This window comes from Hippoglossus hippoglossus, chromosome 18, assembly GCF_009819705.1.
Source record: "Hippoglossus hippoglossus isolate fHipHip1 chromosome 18, fHipHip1.pri, whole genome shotgun sequence".
In the NCBI taxonomy this organism is placed as follows: domain Eukaryota; kingdom Metazoa; phylum Chordata; class Actinopteri; order Pleuronectiformes; family Pleuronectidae; genus Hippoglossus; species Hippoglossus hippoglossus.
In genome coordinates, this window is record NC_047168.1 from 3,871,950 (window position 1) to 3,891,884 (window position 19,935).

At 42.3% G+C, this 19,935-nt stretch overlaps 1 protein-coding gene across 1 annotated transcript in view; it reads right to left on the reverse strand.

The window, feature by feature from the left end:
- Positions 1-19,935, reverse strand: part of nrxn2b (neurexin 2b) — a 617,697-nt gene that overhangs the window by 309,930 nt on the left and 287,832 nt on the right. The window contains 3 exon segments of the mRNA XM_034615320.1: positions 991-1,429; positions 7,945-8,106; positions 16,476-16,499. Of these exon segments, the coding sequence (XP_034471211.1) occupies positions 991-1,429; positions 7,945-8,106; positions 16,476-16,499 (625 nt within the window).

The window sequence follows — 19,935 nt, forward strand, 5'->3', positions numbered from 1 at the left end:
ATGAGTGAGAGGGTGAGTAAGTGAATGTACGGCTGAGAGGGGCTGTAAGTGGATAATTTAGGGACCCAGACCAGCCAGACAAAAGACAGGGAGAAAAGAAGACAGTAGTGTGTTAGCCTGTGTGTGTTTGTGTGTGTGTGTGTGTGTGTGTGTCTGATGTGTCTGTAATAGGCTAAATGGAGGAGAAGGGAAGCAGAATGCAGCAGGGAGTGTGTGAAACAAAAGGCTCTCTCTCGTTCTGTGATTAACGACTCCGTCTTAATTTTCTATTAAAAGCCAATTACAGCGGGAGCAGCGGTGAGATCACATGCATGCGTGCACACACGCAGACACTCATTCACACCCTTCCTCATTAGAAGACGCCATTAGGGTGAGGTATAATGTCCAAGGTGCTTGCCCACCTACAGATCATTCATCAGACACTGCACACTGAAGCACAATGCTCCTGTTGTGCCCACATGCAGGCGGAGTCATCAGAGTGCACCACGCAGGTATGAAAAATAAACTTACATTCATAAATAACACTGGGTGTATCATTAATAGTACGTGCTTGGACTCGCATAAAGAGCTATGGAGATTTAGAATATGTCAAAGTCAAGTCAGTCTGTTCTTCTGCTGTCACTGATGAAGCTTTAATACTATATGACCCTTCAATCTGCTGCCTATGGGAACTACAAAATAAAACCTGAGTAACAGATTGAGTATATTAGTACACATGCATATTGCTGGCTTTGTAAAATACGAGCAACGACATTTTGAAAAACAATTGTAAAGCTGCCAATGCATGTGTGACACCTTGTAAAAAGGCACAGATCTGCCCAAAATACAAAATTGCTGAATTTTTCGAGATGAACTATGGTGATAGAGGTCATAACAAATTCCAGAGCTGTTATTGATAGTCATGCCAGGAATGGGTATAAAATGCAGATGATGAATGTGAATAACTTAACATCAAATAACACAATTTTCTAGATGATGCGCAGCCCTCACCTTTCCTTCCTTCCCTCTGGAAATCCACATGGCACCATTCACCATCATTGACCTTCTTGTTGCTGGCCTTCAGCTTTGTTTTCCCGGAGCCCATATCGATCAGCAGGTACATATACCCGTCCAGCAGCTCCATGGCAAAGTAATCTGTCTTCAGCTCCCGACCGGGCTTCTGCTCTTTGGGACTCGGAGGACGGCCGTGGCTGAAGAGCAGGAGGCCGCTGGGCTCCGTCGTGCGGAAGTCAAAGGAGATGGAGCCCGTCTTCTTGGTGTTCCACTTGGGCAAGGAGATGAAGGACTCGGGGGTCTCGAAGGTGACGGGGTCTAGGGCTGCCACGTCCTCGCAGCGGAACACCAGGTCACCGTTCAGGGTGATCTTAGGGTCGCGCTCGATGGCCAGCCGTGACAGCTCCAGCTTAAAATCGTTGTTCTTGTACACCACCTGGACGGCAGAAAGAACAAATAGTTCCAAGGTTATAATTCTGAATGAACTAGCAAGATTGTGGATTCAAAAACGGCATGTAGTATATCATTATTGTTATAGAAAACGTTTCTATAGTATACACACAGAATAGAGCTGCATGAGACAAGAACATCCTGTCCACAATAGTGAGAGCCTGGACATGCATCCTAATCGCTAGAATGACGCTTCAGTGTCATTTAAAGATGCTGCTGAGAAAGCTCGTCAGCAAGTGGAGACGATGAATCACAACGTGAATGTAATACACCAGTTTCTTTGGAGCAGGAGTGCGACGACAGCATTGACACAACTCACTACAGGAGCTGATTTTCAATCTCCAGCCCACAGTCCTCGATAACAACAAACTTAAGACGGACGAGTGCTCCATTTACTGACGTTCCACGAATTGGTAATAAAATCCTTCACACAAAAAATGAAATCACAGAGCAACCACTTGGGACTAACAAGTTGCCCAGGGCGAGCTCTCATTTATTCTACTGATGTCTGTGAGTGTTGTGGTCGTGTGGGTTGCGCAGCATTCTGAGCGCATCCAGCTCTGATCACTGCCATATGAACTCCCTCATCTTGGTCAAATCCATGTAATGTATTTGTCGTACCAGCAAAAAGGCTCAGATATGTCAGTGTATGTGCACAATAAATGGGTAAAACAAAATTTATAAAGGCTCCAGGGGATTTCCAGACACAGGCACGTGTTGCCTGCAGCCTTAATGCAAATGGCTTCGACAGCCTTTGATGAAACACGGCTCCATTGTTTCAGCTCAAAGTGTGTGTCTATTCCTCACTGTGTGCATTCACAATGGATTATGTGCTAAAGGTAAAGTAAATTGTCCTTGTCTTTCATAGTTTCACTTCTCCTTTTATTTGTAGAATACTCTGCAGACACTGTTTTGAGAGGACGTCCTCGAGGTAACAGTGTGACACAGCTGAGGGGTGTGTGTGTGTGTGTGTGTGTGTGTGTGTGTGTGTGTGTGTGTGTGTGTGTGTGTGTGTGTGATATAGAGAGAGCAGGATACTCTCTCTATATGTTCAGAGCTAAACACTGTTTCTTTGATAACAGCAAGGGGAACATCCCTGGTTCCCCATGACTTGCCCTGTGAAATTTCATTACTCAACTCTTTCAATTCACAACATATTGTTTTATATTGATTTAGAATACCAGTAGGATCTGTTTCTTTTGGTTGACTACACCCTGGCAGAGAGATTTAAAACGTATCTCTGATCGTTACGCATGAACATTACACCAGGGCCTCGCTGGATGCATGAGCGGTTCACAGCGAAAATTGAGTGGAAATAATCCTCCACCACCGTTTCCATGTCTATCTGTTGAATATGTCACGACATAAACATTCGCAACACTTCCTGTACCTGTTTCAAAGTAAAAGCATTCCAGCGTCTCTGTAGACTCAATCCATTAATTTTTTTATCGAGGATTTTATTGCTATTGCAGGATCGGCTCCATACTGTAGTGTCCTGGCATTTAGTTGACCTATACTTTTATTTGAGGAAATACACTAGTCATACCACAGACCAGATGTAGTAGCTCCGCAACAGACCCGCTCCCTGTGTGAACAACAGACACCAATGACAGTGATGCAGCCGTCACATGCTGTGCCCCAATAGGTTCAAAATCCAGTTAAATTATATTAGGGGGGAAATTATGAGACATCTCTGGATCCACTGATATAATATGGATTATTTCCTACATCTTGCTTCTTAAATAACCCTCATCTTGTTTCATCAAACCAGAAAACAAATTCCTACCCTGAAAATAGAGAGGAAGACATAGTGCTGAATTATTATCTGAATATTAAGTTACTCTTTCGTTTTTTTTCCCGCTGGCCTGTTGGTCATATTTGCACCACTGAACGTCTCATCTCGTGCAATGTGGTTCGCCGTATTGGTTTTTTACTATCTAATTTCACCACACCGCTGATGTCATTCCTCATTGTCTTTCACAGTGTCTTGTTCCAATACCCTCCAACTCGATTTTTCACATGTATCCTCACTCGCTCCCTCTCTGTCAAGCGCCACGCCTACGCACAGGCACAGAATGGAGCATAAGAACACAGATGTGCTGGGTTATTCTTGAACCTAAGCCTTCCTTCAGTTCTCTCCCACATTGGCCACGCTGCCACATGTACTGCACATCTCATCATGTCGTCATTAGCAGAGATTATTCCTGGTAATTAGCCATGATAACGATAACACTGGCATTTAATAAGGTGTGAGCTCGACGAGATTAAGGTGTTGGAGACAGAGAGGAGTAGGTGGAAGAAAGAAAATGCAGAGGGAGGAAGGGGAATATTTATTTTGACTTTATTTATTTTTAGGTATTTATTTTTGATGATCCATGCTGTGCAGGGCCTGGTGTAATGATTTTACAGAACAGCTCGAACAGACAGCTTGTATGAAAAGATGAGGCAGGATTGAAAGCAGGGAACAGGCTGCACCATGACTCTAGGGTCAGTTTGTACCTGCAACACGGCTCTGATGATTAATTGGGAATACCAACCGAAATCTAAGCTTGAGTGGAAAAAATCACTCTTTGTTTGCACACTCAAATGACTCACACAAGGGCCAATGAGAAGTGTCAATAAACCAATAAAACAATTTGGTCCACGTTCTTGTCAAATTGACATCTACCTGTGAGTGTGTGTCCAAGAGGATGATCCTTAACCAGTCAGTTAATTATTAGGTCAACGATAATTAGCTCTACCAAGGAGGTTATGTTTTCGTTTTATGTTGTGTAACTGAACTTGGTGTAAGGATGCATATGGGTCACCTATTTGGTGCAGATCCATTTTTTAAAACTTTATTTTACATTGCATCTCATAATTCATGGATCTTGATGATAAAAATTAAGATTAATATTCCTTTAAAATCAGGCATGTTTAGGGGACCGGTGGTGCAGATCCAAATAACAACTTGCATGTAGTGAATTTGAATGTAGTTTCATAAGGGGCTGTTTGGCCTTGGTGGAGGTTTGCACTCTACTGGCATTCCAGTTGATAAATATGCTACAGCAGCATTGCCATGTATGAAATGTGTCATTTTCCAGTGTGTCTCCAGCAAAAGACTACACATAAAACGAGAGGAGTAGCCAGGGGCAACATCAGGCTAATAGCAGTACGTAAAAGATGGTGGGAGAAGATGATGGCGGATGACAAATGAGAGGAAGTTGAGGGTAGCAGAGTTACAGAGTGGATGCATTAAAGAGCGAGAGGCATGCAGGGCCCACTCTGAGAAGTGTATCAAGTAGTGAGTGCCTTTGTAAAGCAAATAATCAAGACTATCTAAGGGGTTTCTATTTAAAGGCATGTGCTGACTCATCTAGACCATACGCCTTTCCATCATATCTCCATCCCTCGGGGCTGTCTGGCTTTACACAGACACTTTGTAATATGTCCTCTTCAATATTGGGAGGGTAGGTCACAACAGCTCATCTAACAAGCCAAACTGCCCACTGGTGAGAAGCTCGCTGGCTTGTCCACTAATAAATAGAGCTCTCGCAAAAGTTTAATAATGTCTAGCAACAAGGTTTCTGACCCTTCTTTGATTTGATTTTTCACTCCCGGCTTTTTGAATTCATTGACATGGGCTGCAGAGCCGCGGGCTGTTTTTGTGCAGGTTTAACTTCACTGATCTTTCGAAAATCAAACCGTGTGGGGCCCCGACATGGACTCATGACTTGTGCCTTCACTGTTCTAATGGTACGACTAAAGCAGAGCCAAAGCCTTCCTCAGGGGTGACTCCATTGATTTGTTTTGCCATTGAGAAACCCAGCAAATCCAAAACCCTGCAGGTAAGCAGGATAAATATAATCAGCTTTTTTTTCTTGGTTTACTTGGGGGTTATAAATGTTCAAAAAACACATACACTATCTGTTTTTGTACAGGTGCTGCAATAGATTCATAGACAATCCACCGATCAATCCTAATTTATCACATATTTTATCAATTTAAATTTCTGACAGGTTCTGATTATTGTCAGCATTACCACTTAATATAACTGCTGCCTTGGTGATAAGCAAATGTGACTGCAAAGGGCAAAGGACCATTCCAACTACGAAGTCTGATTCGTGGTCAGTGGGGAAATGAGTCCGGGTGATGGGTGGCTCGCGAAAAAATGTCATCATTCAACAAAGGTGAGAGCAGGAGGAAGCTGCAGACAAAGAGATAAAGCATCAATATGAAGTTGGGAGGGCAGGAAGGGAGAGAGGGTGAAAGAGAGCGAGGGCGAGGAGGAGGGCGAGAGCATTCATCCAGTGCATGGAATCAGTCGAAGAAATCAATTTTTAATTTGGCCGTCAGGGTGGCAAAGCTGGCGCACCAACTGCACTAGCATGGACTTAATTACAGAAAACTGCCCCTGAGAAAGGGAAGATGAGAGGAAGAGGGAGGTGGAGAAGAAATGATGAGAGCGGTGGGAAGAGTGAGGAGGACGAGCAGGTGAGGGAGGGTGAGAGAGAGCGAGTGAAAGAGAGAGACTGAGATGGATGGAGGAGTGTGAATTGGGTGATAGCAAGGTCACTGTCTGGGAGAGAGATGAAGAGGCGGAGGTGGTGAGACAGACAGTGACGTGCAGAAGAGGAGAGTGATCTGTGGAAAACAAGAGGGAGAGACCCGACTTCACACCACGCCGCTGTGCTAAGAAACAACACGGATACATCACACAGCGTATGATCATAGCATGTGGGTACCTTTGAACGCGCGTATGAGCACACACACAGGACATACAAACTTCATAGGGCCTCGGTGCCTCGTTTGGTGTGGTGCCTTCTTTACTCTTCCTCTGCTGCGCTTTTCCTTCAGATTTCTGCCGCCTGGAGGGTGTTGGCCAAGCGTATCAAAAGGCGTTTGACCGCGGTGGCGGCGGCATGAAAGCCTCGCCCCGGACCATAACACCACTGATAATCCAAGCTGTGCCACTGAACTCGGACAGGGAGAAACACGCTGCTGACGACCCCCGCCCCCATGTTGGAATCTTAAAATTATCAGGCCTTGTCAAACCATGTCAAGCTATCAGCATACAATTCTCGATTTAAGGACACGTTATGATTCTACACAGTTATGAGACATGTTTTTCAGTGCTGACCCAGACCTGAGGTTAAATGAAGCCCTCTGCAGAAGGTCAAACATGATTACAGTAATGTTACTTCTCTCCTGGATTTTGCCTGGAACCTATCCCATTCTCAACCATATCTCACCTTTACCTCAAAACGTACACAGACTTCTTTTCTTTCACTCTTTTCTAAAGGCAGCACCTACTGTTGCTTAGCTACTTACTGGCAGATAGCTAAGTCTGTCCGACAGATTCGTAAATGCTCTGCTCTCCAACACTTTTCTCTGTCATGCGATTTCCAGCTGCCTGCGTCTTCACCTTGCATCTTCATTTTCACCTCTATTTTTTGCTGCTAGCACTTGCCATTGTCTGTTTTTCCTACTGTTAACTCCCCCTTTCCCTGCGCTCGGTCTGTACGTTGTCTGTAAATCCAGCCTTGTCTTGATGAGAGAGAGGATAGTTAAACGCCTTAGGAAGTTTAAAACCCACTAGGGATCCTTCGGATAGCAACCCAAATAATGAAAATGTAATTCTACAGGCATAATTAAGTTAGAGATAGGGCGATTACTGTGCAATCCATTAAAAGTGATGGCAAAAGTAATTACTTATTCAATCAGCGTGGTTTCATGAGGAAAAGCAATGGCACCATGTTGCGTCGCCTCTATACAAGTCATTACATTTACAAGGGCATAATACTTTAAGCTGTGATTGGTCCTCTTGACGGCTTGTTAAGCCATGAATTAAAGCCCTGGTGAAAATAAGTGTTTTTTTTGTCAGAGTTGAAGAAAGAAAGTATTATAAGGCTATTGTCCCCCTGCACATCCAGCCACCGCTGATGTGTGGCTGTGTATAGTGTGTGTGAATATTAAAAATGTGAACCCGTGTGAGATTTTCTTCCATCCCACTGTGGGAGTGTGCAGGGCCTGTGGATGTGTTCAGTCTGCAGTGTGGTTAGAGGAGGAGGAGGAGGAGGAGGGAATAACACATGAAATAATTCAGGATACTGTTTGTCTGACACCTCCTACTCTCACATATGGGAGTTATATCTGCACAGGCTGATGATTCTCAAGTGACTGTGCCAAAGTCAATACGCACTGTGTTTGTGTGAGTCTGCGTGAGGATGAAGCTGCACGACAGTTGAACACGGGGTCTGTTATCACCGCAATTTTGTGATGTTTCTATGTTTTTCTTTGGAATGAGAACGACTTACCCACAGTTTTCAGACACTATTTAACTGATAAAAAACATTTTAAAATCTGCACTCCTTCCCATGAGGCAACACAGGATGCAGGATGGTGCAGTCTGAACTGCTTCCAAAGCAAATAGCCGACTAGCTGGAGGCAGGGGAATACAGTATAAAGAGTGGATGGGTGTTTGATCAGTCACAAACTGCAAAATCGAACGGAGCCACTCACATCTTTAAGGCAGCCCATGAAGTTGTTGCTGACTGGCGATCCGGGCAGGTCAGCGGTGTTGGGGCTCCCTCCGATGTAGAAGAAGTCGTCAGAGCCTAACATGGTGTAATCCTCCTGGGTGTAACCAGTGGTGGTCAATATACCATCCACTGAGATGGTCACCTGGCATAGGCGTGGCCCAAAAGAGATGAAAAAAAGACAGGTAGAAAATAGAGAAGGGGGAGAGAATAGAGGATGACGAGAGAGCAGAGAAATTAGAAGAATGAGGAAGAAAAACAAGGAAGAAAATAGATTAAACATAGGTAATAAGCGGGGGCATCCCCTATTAGTTATCGCTTGGTTGGTTGGCTTTGGTGTCAGTCAGACTGGGGGGGTTTCACTCTAGAGTGCAGTTGCTGAGGGAAAGGGACCCGTGTTGTGCTCCCTGACTAAAGGCTTGAACTGTAGCTGACACTGGTTTAAGTGCCTCAAAAGCAGCCACTCCTTTTTTAAAATATACAGTTTCTAAACACTAAACACTCCAAACTATCATAAACTTAAAGCACTGACTGAAATGTTACTAAAAAATCAAGTTCAACAACATGATCCTGCAGGTAACACTGCATTCACAGTACCAAAATGTCTTCCCTCATAGATATTCTGCAACATTCCTCATTTGAACCAGCCCTCACTCAAGGAACTACAAGTAAAAATAACCCCCCTTTCAATATTTAATTGCCTCAAGTCTGGTCTTTTGTGCAAGGTTACATAGTCTGTGCTGCATGTTTGGTTCCTAACAGCAGAAAGCGCTGGGTGGAATCAAACACACAGCCACAAGCGGATGCTATGAAACAGTGTGGACTGAAGCACAGCAAACAGACTTAAGAGCCAAAATAATAATTATTTAAAAAACAGAAGAACAAATGCTACGTTTGTGTGGCTCCACCAGGCTTTACTCACAGAATGTCGTTTTTTCTTTGATCATATTTTTGGTTCAAATGACAGTTTGATGTCTGTGATATTAACGCTCAGTAACCCTGTATGTCTGAAACACGATGAATCTGATCAAAGCAGTTGTAGCCTCAATTACAGCGGCATGTGTGGAGACTTTTAGTGATGTAACGTTTGCACTTACAAGAGCAGGTGAAGCAACTGTTTTAAATGTTACACCAGACCCTGACTTGTCAATTTTAATAAAACCTGAAGAGAGAATAAAAATGGGACATTAGATAAACTCAGTTGCACGTTTAAACTTGTGATGATTTGCTCTGCACTTCTACAGTAATCATCACAAATTAAATCTTCTCTTCTTCACTTTGTTTTCTAATAGTTGCAAAAGTGTAATTGATGCCATAGTTGTATTTGCCATCAGTGCCACAGCTATGCTACTCTACAAATATCCAGCAGAAATACACCTGCTTGATTGGAAGAGGCTTCTACGGTTAGTGGCCAATTTATTGTGTAATTATCCTAATCGAGCTGGCCTGGGCAGAGGTGCAGCACTCGTGCCTCTGATATTCTGCATAAATGTACACAACACAAATACAGCACTGCGGGGAGCCACGAGCATCTGTTTAAAATTACCTGCACTCTCAAAAATGAGGCAAGCCCAAACCATCGTTATTTCATCTTAAGTCCAGCTTTAAAAATGTGATTGTAGTTACAATTCACATTTAACACACTTCACTTTGCATGTTGGATCTAAAGTAACCTTAGAGTAGCTATCATGAGCCTATTTCTACAGTAATAGTGGGCTATGAGTCTGTGAGAAACGTTTTCACTTTGTTTTTCCACAATACAAAAATGCCCTGTATTTCAAACTCTCTTATTGAATATAAAAACTAATGATATGAGGTTCAGGTCCACTCCTGTGGCAGCAAACACTTAAAAGCAGAAAGCTGAAGAGAAACCTTAGCAACTGCACTCAAAAGATGCGTCACCCCAGCCGAGTGCTTGTCTTCTTTTTCGTGACTATTTGTTTCTTCATTTTTTTCGTACTTCCCTTGTGAACAGGGCAACTCATTTTTATGTCTGCTGTTGCTACTTGGTGGGAAAGACCATGAACATTCTGCGGTGGACAGTGCTGGTGTGTTTGGAAGTCGTGGTTGGCGCTCTCCGCGCCGTCACTTCATTTATCTCCCAGTGACAAGAGAGGAGAAACGGGGGAAGGGCTCATGGAAAGTTCCTACAGAGTTTGTCTACCTTTGGTACGACCTTCTCTCAAGGCAAGGATGTAGGATTTGAAATGTCTGAGCGTAGAGATATAACTTGTAAAGCTTGTGAAATTAAAATGTTGAATAAAGGTCAGAAGAAAACCGACATATTATAAAAGGAGCAGGTTGCTGATGGTACATCTTCAAGGCTGGATGTGCTTACTGGGGCAATGGCTGATTAGCATTGGTTAGTTGGCTGCCAGACACCTATATATGTCCAAACTTAAGAGGGAAAGTAAGCGATTTGCATTTTGTTTCTTTCCCGTGCTCTCTTCATCATCCCAGGTTCCAACACTTAAAAAATTAATCAGAGCTTTTGATGCATGCTGTGTATGAAAAAATGACAGAAAAGACCCAGGGTGATCGTATTCTATTCAGTGATTCATCATGTGATAAGAGGTTGGACTTAAACATCAATAACAAACCCACAGAGACAATATGTCAAAGATCCAAAATAAGCACACTGATAACTTCAAAAAATTAATTAAAAAAAATTATTAAGTACAACACCCAACTAAGTGTTTCCTCTGAGGTAATTCCTCTTTCTAATTATACACGAGCGTTAAGCTAGTCTTTGCTTCAACCAGAGTGCACACCCATCCCGTTGAGTCACATTACTGACACTTGCATCACTGGCCAGAGGAAGGGAAGGGTGACGATATCACAGGTTGATAGTTGAAACACCCTGGTCCTCCCAGCCAGGAAGCCACGTAGCCTTGAGTTAATCAGCCTCCATTCTTATCTCAAAATGTTCCCTGCAATTAGCAGACGGAGTGCTCTTGAAATGAAGCCCGACAATTTGTTATAAGATTATACCAGAGAGGTTGTTGGGATACTATTGTCAGGATGGATATTGACTTGTCACCAAGGTGAGAACGGCCTTGTGATATTGACTAACAGCAGCTGAGAAATACTCTTGATACTCTGGGTGCATCTGACCCTGATAGGTAAATTTGATTGAAGCAAAGATAACAGCTAACATAGATTACACAAAGTGTCTTTAAAAACAACATTCACTTTCACTTTTGTGACATATTTCTGCAGATGTCAACCTCCAGCATCTTCTCCCTGTGTTATTCCTCTATACTTGATGGTGATACAAGCTCACAGGTCAAATGAATGGTTGAAATGTTGGATCTAGGTCATTAAATTAAAAACCACCAACGAGTGCCCTCCCATGATTGTTCATGAGTATTCATGAGTAACAGAACCAAAGCAATGCTAAGTGAGGACACACAGAACAGCCAGGGTTAGTGACATTCACTCCAAGGCCTGGCTATACTGCCACCTACAGTTATGTGATGTTACTCCATTTATTTATCCAATAAGTACATTGTATAATGCATGATAACAGTGATATGAGACTGTTGACAGATAAATACAAACAAAAAAAATGAATTAATTAACATTCTACTGTCTGTCAGTGCTTAACATCATTCTATTGGATATACATTAATAACAATCTCTAGATTTAGAATAGTTTACCTAAAACAAGCAGCTAAACCCCAAACCACTTCTGCTTCTATAGGATTGCTTGATTTTAACCCAGCTTCTCTTCAAACACTTCTTTAGCCCAGTAGCTAAGCAGAGAAACTGACACAGCTGGCTGATCTTTGCTGAACTGTGTCCCGGGTACAACAGAAAACACAGGGTGAAGCTGTTTGCAGCTGAAGATACTGTGAAGGAACTGCTATACCTGCAAAGTTCAAATCAGGAGAGGCATTCCTTTTTACCCATTCACATGCCGCTGAACTGACTTCCTCAATGGCCCTGTGGTGGGGGAATGATTGCTTTTATGTTCATAACCTCCATTCTATTCAATCAATTTTCCACTTGTTTACTTGTTCCTCGTAAACCTCCAACTACCCAGAGAACAATAAAGCTGTATTTGTGGGTCCTCACATGTAGTGCATTGTGAACTACCACTGCTCTGAGTGTGGAGTCCTGTGGTGAGCTGACCGTGTCACTGACTCTCTGACTCCATGACTCCAGGCTGCTGAGCACGGAGGGCCCCATAAAGTGGATACCCCCCCCCCTCTCATCAAGTAAACAAGATGGGTGGAGATGATTCCAGCTGTGCTAGGGACTGTACTGACCACACTAACACTGCACATAAAAGGTCTTATTGATCGCAGTGAAGACAACAATGTACTTGAAATGAACCCATGGTACACTTCAACTATATTTCATCTGTGGGTGTTTAACAGAGACATAATAGGCTTTTTCAGATTTTCACTTTCTTCTAAGATTTTAGATTTTTTAATCTCTCCCAAAGAGGTTATGTTTTCATTACTGTTTGTCTGTTTGTTAGAATTACATAAAAAACAACTGAATACATTTTATTAAAAGTTGATGGATATGGGGTATGGGCCGAGGGAGAAGTCATTAACTTGCGGAGTAAATTCACTTAAGGGGATATTTTAAGATTGCATTTGAGGTGGTTGGACCAATCACAGGAGATGGGGCTTTATCAGAGGGAGCGCCTTAAAGTAACTGGAGCTAAAACCCAATGTTTTCAGACAGAGGCTGAAAGTGATGAGCTTTTTGGACATTGAAGAATGTGCTCTAAGTAATAACCCAAATCCAAATTAAGAACCTGAATACAAGTATAATATGTATCCTTTAAAGTGCAAATCAAATGTGCTTGGAGATGTATCTAGATCCCATCTTACATACTTGCATACAATTTCAACATACTGAGGGCACACAGAGCTCATCCACTATATTATAATGATCTCCAGGAGTCTGGCAGTGACTTACAGTAGGTGCTGATAAAGGTAAAATAAAAAAAAAGATGCACATGAGGAGCACAGACAAAGTAACGTGAGTAAAGCTGCCACTACTCCCATGAAGGGGCTGGGAAGTATCAAAGCAAGTCTTGAAGCGTATGTGAGTCATTTCCCCGATATAGCAAGTGAAAATGAGAAATTGTTTAATCGGATGGTATTTGAAGCTATATCCTGTCAGGCCCTCAGCACATACAATGGAAACTAGCTTTGTGTGAGCCACTCACTCTCGTCACGTACACATCACCTAGTTAAAAGCACAGATCATTTCCAAGCTTCGATTCCCGTGGGCGGTCGTGATTTTGAGCATCCAATCTTTGCACGGAGCCAGAATCTGCAGTTCCTTCGTCAGCATCTTCCTGACTCATATAGCCTCGCTCTACCAGTACCGTTGTACATTAACGGCATTATCCATGCAGAGAGTTGGCATCAAGCTTACCTTTGAAGTGCATCACTTACCCTTGTTGGCACTACATCTGATTACTGTCATTTTCAGGGAAGAAATAATGTGTTATATTTTGGATATTTTGGACACATGCACACATTTCTTCCCCATTGGTTGAGGTCAAAGTCAGACCTCCTTCAAAAGAAGGATGCTCAAGAGAGAAAGGGAAAGAAAGGGTTCTGATTCAGCGGTGGACTTCGATAGGTGTCTGGCAGTTTGTGAACAAATTATTAGCCGGGTGTAATTGATGTCCAGAGATGGTTCTGTCTTTTAGTAATAACTATGACATGAACTAAGCTAAAACCCTAGGTTAGTAAAGACATGAGGGAGGGTTGGGAAGTTAGGCCGAGTGTCATTTTGACAAGAGGATGGGGGAGAGAAAAAGGGGGGAGAGTTTTTTTTTAAGCTCTGTGCCGAAAAGAGTTAAAAGGGTTGGTGGGTGAACGAAATCGGTTAGTACTTTTGTAAGTAAGGGAAAGTCAGACACAAAAATGGTTGTTAGTACAGTTACAACAAAGGTTTTGATTCAAACAGTAGATTAGTAACACTGTTTTAGTAAATTTAGTCAGAGTGGTAAGAGTAGGTGAGGATTCTTTAAAAGTCCTCTGCAATTTGATTGCCCGAACCAGATCCAGATTTGGACTGAATGTGTTATTTCATGTGACAAAGGTTTGCTTTTGTTAAAAAGAAACAAAATGAATCCGTCCAAGCTCACGGAGTGACACACACAAGCCATGCACTTAGATGGGAAGATGACAGGAAGATTGGTTATAGAGGAGGGGGGTTCAATTAGACACAACAAACACACACGAAAAAAAAAAAAAATGAAGCATCTGATGCAAGATACAGCAAAGTAGTGGGAAAGTGAATTTGAAATTGCAGGGCACAACGACACCAGACAAATGAAGAAAGAAATAAAATTTTCAATGTTCTGGTGCAACAGAAAAAAAAAACCCATGTAGACACGTGTACAACAGACTGACACGCGCTGGGCTAGAGCAGCATTTACACCATGTGAGGATGCTGATGTGGAAACATTCTAGCCAGTAGAAACATGCAGACAGGGTGCAGGGACACAACCACTGGATACTGTCAGTTTAGTGGTGGAGGTGAGGACAGGATGGGACCAATGTCACCAATCACAGATGAGATCAACGGTTATGAGAGGGTTTTTTAAAGAATGGGAAAAAACTGAGAGGGGACAGAAGACATATTCTGTCTTGGTGAATAGAGCAGTTTCTACCCCAAAGGTCGGACCAATGAACTATCACTGTCCTCCATGCAATTGGACAGAAAGGCTACAGGCTGAACGGATACAGTGACTTTCTGCACACTCATAACAACACTTTTTTTTTTTTCTTTCTCTCAAATCGTGTGTCATGATGGATTGGCCAGATTTATTCCTGGAGGCATCAATCCTCTATTCACCAAGAAAATGAAAATCTGTCTCCCTCTTTACGTTTCCCTTTTTTGGGGTAGTTTTTGCAAGATAAGGTGTGAGGTCATTAATTATTTTAGTAAGTTAATTTTGAAGTTAAACTCATAAAAGTAAAAAAAAACAACATACATAATATAAGATAAAAAAGATAAACAAAACAACAAGAGGGTGTGGCTAACATGTTTCATGGCCGTATTGATTATATTAGGACAATTGCTATATGTATGCATATATGTTAGCCATGATATATACATATACATATATACTCAAGCAATCTGTATACCAAAACTGAAATAGAAACAAAAAGAGAAAGATTGCACGGGGGGGGGGGGGGGGGGGGGGGGGGTTTCAAGTCTCTTCATGCAAGGGGTGAGGCCAGTAAAGTATAGGAAGTATAAGTTAGTGTTAGTGTTAATGACGGGGTCGATCGCACACAGCTCAGATTTACCCAGGCAGTTCTCTTATGGTCTGCATCAATGGGCAGAGAGCTTCATCTATTGATTGGTAAAGTCCAGTGAAAGCAAGTAAGTCTGATAACAAGTACGTGCTAATGCTACGGGTGGTTACCAGCGTGCTTTGGCAGGACTCTAGTTCATTCAGCCTAATAAAAGCATCTGTTAAGAGTCTTTCTTTTAATAATGTCGACACTTTATTGTTGCAAACTCCCCTCATCTGCTGCTCAGTAAAAGGTGCAAATGCCATTCCATTTTCAGTGCCGAGCTTCAGTTCAGTACTCTTGGTTGCAGTTGAGTTCAGGAGACTGTTGGCACATTACAGCTGGACTAAGTGTGCATATGTGTGTGTAACGGAGCGGGTGTGTTCAGGTGAAGGTCTGGGAACAGCCCCATCTTGATCATAAATCACTCTGAGGCCACTAATGGGATCAAGCCCTCATTTAAGACCTACTTGACAATGGGTGGCATTGACCACTAAATCAGGAGTTGTAAATACTCTTCATGACTCCATAAACCACAGGATGGCGAGCGGTGGATAACAGGTGGCTCTGATAAACAGGTCCAACTGAGGCATCTTAGCACAAAGCTCTCCTCAGCCCAATCCTCTAATGGTGATAAGAGTTGCTGAAATCCATGAACATAAAGTTGTTTTTTTCTTTACTTCCTCTCACTGGAGCTGCCATAGTGGCATGTTTATCTGCCTGAGAAACCTGCTGCATGCGCTCACTTAACAAGGTTTGTCTAAGAAAATGAATCAGGAGGAACGGATTCACAAAAATAAAGATAACTCTTTACTACTCTTCAAATAATCGCATTGCATTACGATCTTTATTTTCTTCATACGGATTGTGTTTGAATTTATAGAAAAATCTAAACAAAACAACCAAATAAAAAAAGAGACAGAAAATAAACAGCAAAAGAAATAAAAATCTTGAAACCTCAATTTTCTGTATGTTTTTTTTGGGCAGACCTCTTTGGATGAACACGTCAATTATTTTCAGGAGGGGAAGAACTGGATGGCAATAAAAAAAAGCAATAACATATATATAGGAAGAGGGCTTAAAGAAAAACAGAGAGGTGGAGTTTTTCAGCTACCTTGATGACGGATTGTACTTTCAGTAAAGCAAACAGAATAGAAAGAGGTAACGGAAAACCCAGGGCAACCAAAGTATAGACAATTAGAATGATATCTACCATATAATGCAGTTTGTTTACCATAGCGTGTCCAATGCCTGCGTGCTTCAGGAGAAAACAGGGGGAGGAGAAAGAATAAAAAAATAATGATAAACCTTGAACTCAAGAAAACACACCTCAACCCCAAAAAGGCGGGAAAGAAAAAAAGAAAAATCGCCTTCGGCAAAACCAGCTTCTCCTCTTAACGGGCGACTCCATTCTCCAAGCAAAAAATTGTATGTAATAGTAAAATATAATTTAAAAAGAATATATATTTCGCATTGTTTATGTAGTAAAACATCCAAATAAAGAAATAAAGAAATCTACTATTTCGATTGAAGGGGTCATCTACAAAATAAATCCATAAAGAACCAAAGGAATCAAAAGGATAACAATACATTTGTTAGTATGTAAGTTGCAAGTTAAGTAGAGAAAACAACAGATGGCTCACATTCCGTGAATGACACAGTGTTAGTTGTTGAAATCATAGGAGGTAAAGGGGAAAGAAAAATCCACCAATGAAAAGAATCAAATTGGAAGAATTCGGAAGCTTGTTGTTAGTAAAAGAGACAAGAGTTAGCAAATCAACTTCCACAGGGGGGACTTGGGTAGTTTCGATGGGGGTGTTGGTTTTTGAGTGGGGGAGGGGATGAGGGAGAAGTACACCAGTATTAGTATTCAATCTGAATGGCTAATTTGGTCAGCGGGAGCCTGCTGGCGGTGGGGTCTACTCCATTTTTACAATGGCGTTCGTTAAGCACTGGGCGTTGCAATCAGTTTTCCGTGAATTTCCCAAGTAAGGAGCTATTGTGATATATGCAAGAGAAAACCAAAAATAAATTATTGCATTGTAGAAAGGAACAATTGTGGTAGATATAAACGCACAGTGTGTTTCCAGTGTTGAAGGTAGTGATGTGAATTCATCAGGGCATTAAGGAAAACAGCATTAGGTTAAGCAACTATTGAGCATGAAAAGAAAAGACAGGCGGAGAAAAGGACAGAGACATTTCATTGAGGGTTCCGGTATCTGCAGCATCCTGAAAGAGAGAGAAATGTCCATTAAGTCTTTAAAATGTTAAGTAATTTATCCTATCAACAGCAATATATGTAGTCCCTGAGAAGAGAAAAAAAAAAAACCATAAAGAACATGAAATGGACAAAAAGACATGTCACACATTCATCAAATCTTGGTGATTTCTCTTTCCCTGGGGTGCTGAAATATTTTGCCTTCATGAGTATTATTCCCCCCCCCGCAAAGATCTGATTATTTTGAGTCAAGTGCACAAGTTGGCAGATGGCAGTGAGAAGGTGAATGGATCCATCAGTGCGATCTGCCCTGAGTTTTCCCTCTGGACACAGTGGACGTCTAGAGGACATCTCATATCTTGATCTGAAAGTTTAAACTGTCCACTGCTGCAGGTGACCATATCTGATGCACTGAATTTGGACAAAAAAGGGTGAATGCATGTGATCCCACTTATTGGGAATGGTATGGCATGTGTGTGTGTGTGTGTGTGCGTGTGCGTGCGTGCGTGCGTGCGTGCGTAGGGGACGGGTGTGTTCTATGTGTTCTTGGCGTCTGAGTGGGAGCTCAGTCTAAATGCTCACCATAAACAGGCCTCCCTATGGGGCTAAGTGGCAGATTTGAGGACTCATCCACGCCCACTCTTGGATCAGGGGTCACATTAACATGCTCTCGCCAGCCATCCACTTTGTCTAATGACTCCTCTTAAACGATTAACTAGGCATATCCATGCCATGCCAACAGAGTGGATGTGATACGAAGCTTGAAAAACCAGGATACTGACAATGGTATAGTTTAGATAGTTAGTTAGACAAATTTACCCTTAAAAAGGTGACAATGACTTTGACCTTTTCAGAACTCATTTGAAGACGGTCGGGGGATACGGGGGGGACAAACGAGATGAGGGACGCAACATTTTGAACTCTGTACGTTTTTAGATCCCTCTCAGCCGTTTGATGATGATGTTGGATTTCGGACTTATCTATCTCTCAGTTCTTTGACAGAGCAGCCCTGGGATGGTGGTGAGAAATGTATCCTTCAAAAAAAGATTGCTGATGATCTCTTGAATAGAAACATGATAAAGTGATGGCAGCGGGTGAAAAGATGTGTGAAAGAATGAAAGGAAGCGACCGCATTTGGACGCTGGATGCAAAGTGCCTGCATCATCTCATGCAGAGAGAGAACATGGAGGCTGTTTGTCCCACTGACAAAAGGAAGGGATACATTTGGATCCCGTGTGTGTTTAACACCTGAATTCAGTGAATGAGGAAACTTAATTTGTTCTTTGTCCATTATTAAATCTGTTCTTTGTTCCTTCGACTGCATTTGGCGTGTTGATTTGCTCTATGGAGGTGCCTTGATGAAGCTGAGTGGGAACTAAATTATGATGTCTTATTTTAAGTTTATCTGCACAGATATAACCTAATCACTCACTTGAGTCCAGATGGGGAGTTAGACTGGGGCTGAGAAAGAAGCAGGCAGCGCTTTATGAATAAACTACCCGGCTAGAGAGAAAAGCAGCGAACCGAGCCACTGAAACTGATGCGTGAACGTCGATGCATAGATCTAGAGGCGTAGCTGCTATACAAGTCACAGTTTTTACTGCAGGCTTGAGAGCTGTAAGCTCTGCTTAACTGGCGCTCCATTGTCAAGATCAATCGTGCAGAAAATTAAACTTTTGTTCCTTTTTTGTTATCAGGAGGTAGACAGAACGGACGGGGAACTGGTTGCTTTAAAGGGGTTTCTGTCACAATTCCCCAATTTTGTTGCACGTCATGACGTTGAAGAAGGAAGTGTGTGCAGCACTGATGGAGCGTTGATGCGTATCGAGTATAGAAGAAACCTAATGGGCTGACAACAGAAAGTAGTGAGATATATATATGGCAAGGGATTTTGACTCTAGCATAAGAATAAGAATAAAATGGGGATGCAAGATTATTTTTAAAAAGGTCACTTTTTTCTGTCCTGTTGATTTTACTGTCTCACTGTAAAGTTGCTCTTCCCGACTGTGCTTGTTACAAATTTGCCTCAAAGCCAACATGCTTGGAGCCCCTGCTGTGACAGCCCATCATCCTCTCTGTAATTGACCCATGTGGGAAAAGGAAGGCCGTGGTATTTGCTGAGTGAGGACAAAGCTCTGAGTCATGTAAACAACCACAGGCCCAGACAAACAAATTAGTGTTGCACCTGTCCCAGAGGTGCCTCTGGGTTACGAAATAAACATACACTGTATTATTACATTTTGGAAGATGAGGTAAAAGAGGGGGTATGAGCTAATGCTAGTGCTATTAACATGGTGCTTTGGAGCTGTGTATGGTGGCTCCGGCAGCCTGTATATACACAGGAGCAGCAGGATGCCGGCCAGGGTTGGCCAAGACGTAAAATGATGTTATTGTTGAGACGCTGATCTTTTACACACCCGTCACGGTGGACGTTACTGAATTGCGGCCACAGGCGAATAAGCTGAATAAATATTTA